Source organism: Rhagoletis pomonella, unplaced genomic scaffold (assembly GCF_013731165.1).
Source record: "Rhagoletis pomonella isolate Grant_MI unplaced genomic scaffold, Rhpom_1.0 Rhpom_scaffold_03780, whole genome shotgun sequence".
In the NCBI taxonomy this organism is placed as follows: Eukaryota; Metazoa; Arthropoda; class Insecta; order Diptera; family Tephritidae; genus Rhagoletis; species Rhagoletis pomonella.
Genome location: NW_023462333.1, coordinates 1 through 11,423, shown reverse-complemented (window position 1 = coordinate 11,423; position 11,423 = coordinate 1). Strand labels below are relative to the sequence as shown.

At 35.1% G+C, this 11,423-nt stretch overlaps 2 protein-coding genes across 2 annotated transcripts; both read right to left on the bottom strand.

Moving 5' to 3' along the window:
• Positions 1-7,859: 7,859 nt before the first annotated feature.
• LOC118754368 (lysosomal aspartic protease-like) lies at positions 7,860-9,244 on the bottom strand. The gene is made up of 2 exons (XM_036489242.1): positions 9,139-9,244; positions 7,860-9,074 (listed from the first exon to the last, which is right to left on the bottom strand). The coding sequence occupies exons 1-2, from the start codon at positions 9,194-9,196 to the stop codon at positions 7,945-7,947; spliced, it is 1,188 nt and encodes a 395-aa protein (XP_036345135.1). The 5' UTR covers positions 9,197-9,244; the 3' UTR covers positions 7,860-7,944.
• A 1,646-nt stretch (positions 9,245-10,890) lies between these two features.
• LOC118754367 (phytepsin-like) lies at positions 10,891-11,418 on the bottom strand (the record flags this gene model as incomplete). The annotated part of the gene is made up of 1 exon (XM_036489241.1): positions 10,891-11,418. A coding segment is annotated over one exon (528 nt), but the record flags the coding sequence as incomplete, so codon positions are not given.
• Between the last annotated feature and the right edge of the window lie 5 nt (positions 11,419-11,423).

The window sequence follows — 11,423 nt, the reverse complement described above, 5'->3', positions numbered from 1 at the left end:
CTTATAAGTTAAGTCACTGCTTTCTGTGTTCTTTACGCGTTCATATCAACTCATGTTATCATTTTTCTAATCTATTCCAGGCGATTATTGTTTGTTCCTTTGCCCTTTCTGCAACTTAAATTATCTAAAACATACAAGACTTGTACTCGTCAGTTAAATAAAAAATCCTTCCACACTCACTCACGCACGCACTCACTCAACTGTTCTTATCAAACGTGCAACAACAACAACGACATGCGACGACAGACATTTCCGTTGAGACCGACTAGTCACTGTCAGTACCAAAGTCAATCCTTCACAATTCACTGTTCATCAACAAGTGAAGCAGCAGTAAATTGAAAAGCAGATAAATAGAACTGATGCTGAAGGCCAAAGGCAAATCAAAGAAACGGGTAATAAAAGAAACTGCTGGAAATTGAGGAGAAAAATCAGGTTGAATGAACAGCTAAATAGAACTCAGTATAGTCGCCAATAATTCTTGGAACTCTTGTAAGGAAATATTATGTACACGTGTAGTTGCATACATATGTATGTATGTATGTACACTTGCTTCCAGTTACGTATACGCCCCGTGGCGGGTTAACAAACATACTGTGTATGTATGTAGATTGCATGTATATACATAAATACATACAAATCGACGATAAAGCTGCTTTAGGTTTGTACTTGCATTGTTGTTCGTTATGCATGTCTACAGTGAATATCTTTCACATGCCATTATTGAAGTATTCACAATTGGGATAATTTGCATGGCAACGTAGACATAAGGCAATGAACTATCTATGTACAGTAAACATGTGCATTTGAATGCTGTGAAGGCCATAAAGCTAAGCCGATTTAGCATTGGAAAGTTAACGATGAAGAAAGTGGCACAAATATACAAACTTTATCGGCGCATCAAGTAGGTATATACATACATACATACGTATATTTTTTTCGTAGAATAGTGGTGCTTAGAACCAAATTTTTTTTTAATTTATTTGCGAACCTTTCGCATTATGAGAATGGATGTTCGGAAAATATATTACAGATATCAAAATTCTCGTAATTAAAATACAAAAAAAGTGAATTTTTGTGCACAAAAACGTTAACAATCTGAACTAGCACGTTTGGTAGCTCATGTTACCGAGCCCTAAACTCGGTGGCACAGGCCACCAAAGATACCACCATTTTTGTAGGCCAAATTAATTATTTTGGCTCATTGTTCGATCGCTAATCTTTCTATATTTTAAAATAACAAATAACAGGAATTTACTTTTCCTAGCGCGAGATGGAGACTCATTTAAATATGTATGTGCATTAGACTGCATCACAAAAAACAGTTGAAGGTTTTCCACCGGGATTACAAAATTTATTATATTTTAAGACGTCCACCAAAATATTTCGAAAAAATATTTAGATTTACGTGAGCTGGAGCGATTTGAAAATATCCTTGAAAATGGAGTTTTTTATGAATAAAAATAGTTTTTTAAAGAAATAAAAAAAAAATTCCCTTCAGATGACAAAACAGATTAAGCTTAAAAAATGTGCATAAAAATATTTTCAACGGAATCGTAATACATAATGAGATTTTGTATGCTGTTTTTTAACATTTTTCAAAGATTGATTTACGAAAAACTTGAATAACTGGGCCAAAACTATTCTGATTTAGACTTGTGTGGCCTCAGTAGAAAGGTATTTTCTCACTCTTTTTATTTCTGTGCAAGGAGAAGTATTTCGTGTCCCAATTTTTTTCGCTCAGACCAATGTTTATATCATTTATTTCTAGTTTGGGGTTGAAATATTTTTTGCAATTCCCATAAGAAATATTGACTTTGTTGTCGTTTGGCTCGGTAACTTAAATTTGTTGAGCACCCCTGGTATAAATGCACGAAGATCTTAGAAGAGAACAGACAAAAAACAACGCAGGGTGCCAAAGTCATCGTGGAAATAGGGTAAAAATAAGATCTTACAATTCGGTTACTCTTTGGGCTTTTAATAGCCGAATTCAGCATCGGTGACACAATTTTTTTTACTGAAAAATTTAAACTGTGATAAGAATTTTTCAGTGATGGAGAATAGAGCCGTAAGTTTAGTTATGATTTGTTGTTTTTTTTTGATACGAAAATTAAAAATTTTTGGTTTAAAACTGAAATTTGTAATTTAAAATTTAATTAAGAAATAAAGTGCATTTAAACTTTTTAGTAAAACTATAAAAGAAAAAGTGGGTCCTTCAGATCCCACGGCCGCCAAGGGTTAAATCTTTTTTTTTTTTGCATAAACCTGAGAAACTATATGCCAATCTTTAAAAACATCATATTTTTTTAAATCATTAACCATCATTATTTTTTTCCGAAAAATGCGTAAAATTGACGATAGTGCAGAGCAAATATCTACAAATACTTATGTAATGCTATATTGTTCAAAGAATTAATGAAACAAAAATATCTACAGTGGCGAAAATATAAATAGGGAAAACAAATTTTAGCATTCTTTGGCTATTTCTTTTTCGTTTATTTAATGGTAATTACGTATTTATGAAACAGAAATCTTGTAAGTAAAAATTCCAAAATTTCCACCAAAATTTTGAGCTTTTTAATTGGGTTTTTTGGAAAAATGTGCAATTTTTATGTAGCTAGGACTTACCGCTGAATTTTGGTATTTTTCGTTGTAGCGGAAGGTGCTGATCTTTTTCTGCATGCAAAAAAAAATGTCAAACATATTTTGTATTCAAGAAAATGCGTTACCAAAATATTTTCAAAAATTAACGTCGCTTCAAACTTGGTCTTTATTACACTAAAATTTAATGGGCTACAAAATTGTGTATTAAAAAAATTAAAAAATCCGATTAAAAAGTTTAAAATTTTTATGTATGTATATAAATGTTTGAGATTTTGATTTACATGTTGTCTTTTTTTTGTAGTAAGCTATATTTTCCTAAAAAATAGTATACAGGAAAAGTAGCCAAAATTTGCTAAAATATCCCTTCCGTTAAGTACCTCAAACTAAAATATGTATTAATTTTTGAGGTAAAACATATACTTTGATATATATTAAAATGATAAATACTTATGCGCATTTAATTAATAAATTTTTGATTTATTCTTATATTTTCAGCAGCTCACCATGTAATTGTCAGAATGGAACACTTTACTGACACTTTTGATCCACTAATAGCACAACATTAGAGCCTAGTGCTTGCCCCTAATTTTCAGCTGCTTGGATTTTTTGCTCTTTAGCGTGGTTAATTTTCAATTGACGTAAGTGTGTATTGGTATAGTAAGTTTCAATATTTAATAGTTATTATATGAAAATGATTAAAATACGATTAGTAGAAACCCATTTGATATAGTAATTTTTTATGAAAAGCATTACCGTCATGCATAGCGTTCTTAGCAGATAGCCGCGAATTTTTGGGTATTTTCTTGGCTTATTGCTTATAATGTCCTGTTCTTAGGTGTTTTTCAGTAGTTCTAGCGCTATTTGGTAATGTTTAATTTTCTTTTCCCTGAGCGAGGCATCTGGAGCGGAATTCTTATTGTTAGTTCATTCGCTGTTTCATTTCCACATATATCCCTAGGCTCTGGTTCTCACATTTGTTGAATTTCAAAACGATAAAAAATTTAGGATATTTCCCGCCAACAGTTTTTCACCATCTTCGACTTAATCGATGATGAGGTGCATGTCTGAATTTCCGCCTGGCTATCTGCATCTGGGGTATTTTATGTAACTTTCTACCTTTTTTAATTGAAAATGATTCCGGTGTTGCTCTTGATCTCACCACCACTTTACATCGCTAGGTGAGGGGAGGTCTTTAAGACCAATTGCTGGCTTAAAAGAAATGTTCGTTGGTATGATTTTAAGTGGGGCGAGGCGGACACAGTTCGAGGCGCTAATGCATTTTCATTTCACCTCAATACTATGCCTGTTCTGGACTTCTTCGGTATCATTTCGGTACTAGCTCGGAGCTAGTTTGGTACTAGTTAAGAACTATTTTTGGGTCTAGTTCGGGTACAGTTCGGTTATTTTTTTTTCGGAATTATTTCAAGAATAGTTTGGGTTTATTTCAGAACTATTTCGAAAATTTCGACTTTTTAATGAAAAAAATTCAAATAAAAACAACTAGTAAGCACATATCGCTCATTTACTTCATTAGTGTCATAATTCAAAAAAGCAACACACGAGTTGAACGGCTTTAAAGTTTTGAATTTAGATATACTCTGCATACTTCCCCGCAAACATATTCTGAGCGTTCAGATTATATGTGATCCAGAAGGAGTCCTTGGTGGGTATGATATATATGTTTCAAAAACAATAAATGTGTGACTCTTTTAGGAGTCATATATGAGCCAAGTTATGAGCCACCAACAGAAAAAAATTAAAAAAAAAAATGTTTGCAAACATTATGCGAAATTCAAAATTTCACAATTTTTCCTGTTTTCATGTTACCGTTTGCGCAGGGTTCTCATAAATAAATACTTATTTAAATCAACGTAAATATGTATATGCGTATTAAAATAACAAAAAATAGCTTTCTTGGTCATTGTTTTTTTTTTTTTTGGAGTGTGTGCCTTTGTGATGATTATAAATGAGCCACACATATATACATATATGCACATCTTTCAATTCGATTGCCATTTGCATTGAATGCAATTATTTTAATGGAAATTTTATTATTTTTGTTTCCAGGTAAGCATGAAAATGCGTGTGCACAAACCCTTTGCAGTAAATACAAATACTATGTATGTATGTATTTAGGTATGGCGGTGCATTCATATGTAAATCTTTACAAAAAGCTATAAATTCTGAAATATGAATTATTGTCGACACTAAATGCTCTATTGTCTTTTTAAGTATTCATTTACACGGTGCATTAACGATATTTCACACATGCTTGCACACGCTGGCATTAAATGCATTGGCCACGTATCATAGCCTACTTTTAGGCATTGGTTATGATGAATTTACAAATGTATTTATTTTTTGTTGTTTACTTATTTGAACTCGCTCGCCACGGCTGTACACAAAAAGTTTATTTGCCTACATTTGGATTAATTGCTTGTGGCTATACAATTTTAAATGCTGCAATACAATGGTATTAAATGTATGTATATTTTTCTTGATTGCTTTTGGCTGTTAATTTATTGTCTGTAAATTGTTTTCTATTATGCGGAGATATTTTTGTTTTTATTTTAATTTTAAATTTTAAATTGTCACTACAGTGGGATTATATTATTGCACACGAATACTACCTGCGATTAAAATGCAGAGCTGCATTGTTTTCATTTGAAAGTGAACAAATTTATTACGAAGAATTACAAAAAAAACGTTAACCTTAAAACGGGTCAACATTTAATGTATTCTAGGGACGAGCCTGTCGACCGATAGGAGCTTTAAACGGGCCATATAATTCATAATTCGATTCGCAAAAACATACAGTGAGTCAAACAAGTGTTCTCGTGTTGATTTTTTTAATAATTTAACTTTAATAGCAAGCAATTTTTTTTTTTAAATACTATAATTTTTTATTTTTTTAAAAAAACAACTCTTTTTTTGAACCACTCTAGTAGACGTGCGTTAAATGCGCTTGCAAGGAGATACGTCACCAATTTCGTATGTGTGCCAGGCCATAGAGTTTTACCGGGCAACTGTGTTGCGAATGAACTGGAAAGGAAAGGCACCTTACTCTCAGCAATCTGTCCAATCTTCCTGCAAACACTGGCTGAAGAATAAATTTATAAAACGAGCAAATACAAAATGGCCAGTTGAACCCACGTGCAGGACTGCTAGGCATATTTGGCCTAGGTTGGATAAGCGTAGATGTAACCCTCTGCTTCGCTTGGGTCGGGCCACTGCTCCAGCATTTAATTGGAGTTCTCACACTGGGCAATGCGTAAAGGGAACCCAAGGATGTCGTAGCTACTAGTACTACTGTCGTAGCTGCCGTGGTAAGGAGGAAATCTGCACATCGTGTCTCCACTATTTATTCCATTGAATGTTTGAATGAACTTGATTCAGCTAGCATCTACGATTCCGTGCGCTTCTTTAGGGCTACAATTTTGTTTTACTTCTAAGGTATGAGAAGGGATGTAAGGAGTCTCTAATACGGCATCACGATTGGCCCACAGTGGCTTATATTGGCTAGATATAGTCAAGATAAGCTAACCTAATCTAATCTTTGCCTTTACGTTTTGCCAACGCTGAGAATACCTTCCCCTTCCTCTTATACCAGCATCGCGATCCGCGCTGTATACTTTCAGAGCTGAATCCTTTCAGTTCATTCGTATGACATGGTGAAGCCAGCGAAGTCTCTGTATTTTAATCTGCCGTATTATTTATGTTCATATTATTATATCGGAGCTCATATCGCTCATTTTTTCATCGTCTCACAGTGCTTCCCTTCCATATAAAATGCGGGCAAAAATAGAATTAGGGACGGATTTAAATGAAAATTCGCGTCTTAGTAAAATTGAGGACGATAAATTCAAAAAAATGCAATTGGTTTTTGGATAACTTTCATACCTTCACTGTAAATGTTTGAAGTTGAAAATTTGGGTTCTTGTGGCTTTTACATACATAGGTATGTACATATAGTTCGCTCTATTTTCAAAGGTGAGGTGTCAAATTACAGGGCTTGGCCTGTAGATGTGCAATAAAGTTTTTTATTTTTGAAAAGGGTTGCCACCTGTTACAAATTTTATTAAAATTATTTTATTTATTAATTAGATATTACAATATGGGTATCAATTGAACTAGTTTTGAAAATACTTTACCTCTAAATGACACGTAGAAGGGTTGTCAGTAGAGGTAGAAGGGTTGTAGTAAAATAATAAAAAATAACCGATTTTAACATATATTTTTTATTCATTCCATTAAAATTTAGCATTTTTTGAAATTTTGTTTTTTTTTTTGGAACACCGCAGGGACACCCTGTCTTTAATTTTATTCCAAAATTTTAATTCCTGTAATTCTCTACCATCTATATGGAAACTACAAACGTCAAACCAACATTTTATTTCAAAGAATATATTTTTGATTTTTTTTTCTGTGAAGAGCTTACGCCTGGCTATGCTTTTATTAAAATTCTTAGTATAGAAGTTGTCGACTTTAGTGGCTTCCTGGCGGCATATAATTAATTTTCGAGGGAAATGTCTGTTTAATTATTGTTAGTAGATAAATTGTCTTTACAAAAATACCAAACAAGTTCACATTACAGATAATGAATTTTTTGATTTATGCCTACTTAGGCGGCACTGTGCGGTGGGATGAAAAAATTTCGGTTGAATTTGTTTTCAGGCGAAACTAAGGATCGATTATATTTCCTGCAGGCCATCTACAAGATACATAACTATGGGTGGCTGGTAAAATTCACATCTACGAAATTGCGCTGTATTGAAACGCTTGTCTCCAATACGCTTTATTAAAATTTCAGTGTAATTTTATAGTAAATTTAATTAACGCCCCATTGGCTTTTATTTAACTTAAAAATCCTATGTAAGTTGCCCCATCAAAATTTGCATTTATGCGCAGATCGATGTAAAAGCTCTGAGTTAAGAAAGAGTTGATTTTTTTTCTATAACACCATTTAAAGCAACTTTTTGTAAATAAATAAATAAATATAAAGGTATTGCGCATTTGAGATTATAATCAGCAGAATACTAATAAGCAATGCCCCCTTGCATGGTTCCTTGGATTCATGTTTGTTTAAGCCTTTGTATACTTTTCCAAAAGAAAAACTTTATACGATACCCAGAATTCTTCCTGCAGGCTGTAGCTTCTCGAAAATAGTAGCAGTTCTTCAAGCGATTTATAAAACACAAACATGGCAAACACACATCTCCGATAACCCATTCAAATATCTAAAACTTATATTTAATAGGACATTTTTTTTTATTGTGTTTTATATGTACAATAATACTTCAAATAGTTCCGACAATTCCTTATCGGCCAACCAATTGAACAGCTTTAAGCGACTGGTGCGAAACCAATACGGCTATTGCCCAAATCGAATTCGGTGTAGTAGAGACCAATGAAGATATCACCCAAGATCCAGAAATTGGTACCCATGTAGCTAACGGCTGGTGAGCACTCACCGGCGTCATTGAGAATATATTGCGAAGCTGGCACCAAGAAACTGTTGCCACCAATAACGAACACCATATCGGGCAGCGAGTCGATAAGTGAGCAATCGACCACTCCATCATAGTCGGGATCAACAACACTCATGAAGACAGAGTAAGCATTGTAGGGTGCAACGATGAGGGAGGTGCCCGTATCGGCGATGGCTTGGCAACCTTCACCGCACATAGTTTGTCCACCAATGGTGGCGCCACCCAAGCTGAATTGCCAGTAGCCTTGCTGAGAGATGGGTACATAAGTGAGTCCACCTTGGTAGTAGCTGGGATCAGAACCGCCCAAGATCATTTCACCACCCTGGTCGGAGGTACCTTCACGCGCCAGGTAGAAGGAGAACACGTCGTTGTTCACCAGACCTTGATTCCAGATGTTGTAGAAGGGCGGCACAACATTGTCCACGGCGATCGATTGGAATGCCATACCCATGATACCATCAAAGTTCGAGTTTACGAAGCTAGTGCCGGGTTCTTGTATAGCTTCAGCAAATACTTGGTTTTGAATGGTGAGACCAGCAACGCTTACTGTGTCCTGCGACAAGAAACCACTCAAACTGCCGCTTCCATATTGAATGGAGAAGCTTTCGCCATTAGCCACATAGGTACTGGAGGCGCTTGAGTCGTATTGACTGTGGTCTTGACATGCTTCGTTACTATCGGGGCAGGTGGATGATGGTACCCACAGATTTGAGGAACCAGTATCGAAGAGCACTAAGAATTCCTGCGCTGGTGTGCCGATGGTGATCTTGCCATAGTAGGACAGATTCAGCTCATTATCCAGCTCTTCGGAAACGCTGCGTGGTCTGGCAACATTGTATTTGGCGCGCAAAAAGTTGGTTTCGGCTTCGACAGAACTGCGAGTCCTCCGATAATTGGGGTTCTTGTAGATTGGGACGCGCACCAAATTGGCCGAGGCCAGGGCGGCGCAAATTGTAAGGAATACCAAGAACTTGAACATTTTTGCTGTAAGTAGGAAATAATTGCTTGTTAGAATATATATAAAATATAAAATTTGTTATTTGCTTACCACTCGGCGTTAGTTGGAATGACGTACAGCACGGGGTAATCATATAAAACCATGCCATAAATTTTCAACTCTAAGGCTTTTATAGTCGCGTTTAGGAGATGCAGTGCGCTGTCATAATGGCTTTGCTTGATTATTACATTTCTTATCAGTTGAAACTAATGAGCCACTCGAAACTTAATGCTGGGAAGAAACTTATTGCTTTTGGTTTATTTATTTTGATTTTGTTTTACGCTGTGAACATGTTGAGGTAACTAATATATATTTCAGTGACATTAAGTGATTCTTAAGTTAATACTATGAACTTTTTTTTGCTTGATAAGTGTCGCGGCTTTTGGTTCGTTGGTGTTGATTGCAGTAATTAGTTATCTAACCATTTTAGTAGCGTCGTAGTGGGGTAGCGGGTGATAAGATGTGCACAAAATAAAATAAATTTGTTTTGTTTTAATGCGCTTCATTGAGTACATATTAACACATTGAATACCGAGCGAATATGATTTGAAATGAAAATTGAACCAAAACGTTTTTCGAATATATGAATCATAAAAAAATTGCATGTAGTGTCGCACGAAAGCGAACGAAAAGGTCAAATTTACCACTCAGGGAGGTACTAGATGCTATACATACCTACCTACTGCCTTCGTCATCCGTATTAAAAATTTAATTTAACTTATGAATTAAACTGAATGTGGCTTTTTTACAGGTGGCAACCCTCTATTAAAATGTTTTCAAAATTATGTTTTCTTAAACGGCTTTCATTTCATATTGTCTTTCGTTTGACATCCATGTTTTAATATTTTGTTCAACGTATTAATTGTATTGAATTTGAATTTTTCACAGGTGGCAACGCTCCACGAAAATACGTTTGCTATATAGCTGCTTAAACCTACTACATTTGTCATCCATATTAAAAAAATTTATTAACCTTATAAATTAAACTGAATTTGACTTTTTTACAGGTGGCAACCCTCTATTGAGATGTTTTTAAAATTATATTTTCTTAAACGACTTTAATTTCACATCCTCCTTTGTTTGGCATTCATATTTTAATATTTTTTTCAACGTAATAATTGAATTGAATTTGACACAGGTGGCGACGCTCCTTAAAAATACTTTTGCTATATAGTTGCTTAAACCTACGGCCTTTTTCGTCTGTATTAAAAAATTTAATTAAACTTATAAATTATAATGAATTTGACTTTTAAACAGGTGGCAACCCTACTAAAATGTTTCAATTGTTCATTTGGTATCCATGTGGTAAGGCTCAACATCACCTAAAGCCCTTATTGTTACAGCGGCATGTTATTCGATGAGATAAAGTCATCTCAGCATATGCGCCTTGATTATCCAATCTACGCTAAATAGCTAAAAGTTTAAATACCTTGGGGCCCAGTTATTGTTCACACCTAGAGGACCTTTTGAAATTCTCTGCTTAACCATTTCGTAGTCAGAACATTCAAACATCTAAGTGCCTTTTTGTTAAAAAATATAAAACAGTTAGGAGTTTAACGGTCAATAACATCTAACGTTAATTCTTACTGCAGGTCTCTGGCAAAAAGTGCCGTGTTTCAAGTAGTTGTTTTTTGCTTTACATTACTTTAACGTAAATATTTATTATGTAAAAGCACTTCCCGAAAACCAAACCGTGACTAAAGGATACAAAATTAAACCAAACAAAAATTATAATTATTTTGCTTACCTAAGGTTTATTCATAGAGAAAAATTTTAATTTCCTACACGAAAATGTATGCGCAATTAGGCGACAGGTGCGAAACCAATACGATTTTTGCCGATATCGAACACAGTGTAGTAGAGACCAATAAAGATATCACCCAAGATCCAGTAATCAGTTCCAATATAACTGATAGCAGAGTAGCAATAACCGTTCTCCTCAAGAATGTACTGCGACACTGGCAGGGGGAAAGTTTTACCGCCTATAAGGAATTCTATGTCACCCAGAGAGCCGATGAGCGCGCAATCGACCAGACCCTTGTTGTTGGGTCTAACAATGCTAGCAAATTTTTTGTAGGCACCTAGGGGAGCAATAATTTGCGAGGTACCTGTATCGGCGATGGCCTGGCAACCGTAACCGCAAAGGCTTTTGCCAGCAAGGGTGACTCCACCTAAACTGAATTGCCAATAGCCCTGCTTAGAGACTGGCACGTAGGTGAGTGATCCGTGGTAGTAGCTGGAATCGGAGCCGCCTAAGATCATTTTACCACCTTGGGTTGAGCTGCTGTTGCGTGCCAAGTAGAAAGAGAATACATTCTTGCTCACCAGACCTTGTG

What these genes read in the sequence shown, in the direction of transcription:
- LOC118754368 (XM_036489242.1), bottom strand. Translation starts at nt 9,196, where the DNA reads ATGGCATGGTTTTATATGATTACCCCGTGCTGTACGTCATTCCAACTA. An exon ending in ATTCCAACTAACGCCGAGTG is followed by an intron (nt 9,075 to 9,138) that starts GTAAGCAAATAA and finishes TCCTACTTACAG; the next exon opens with CAAAAATGTTCAAGTTCTTG.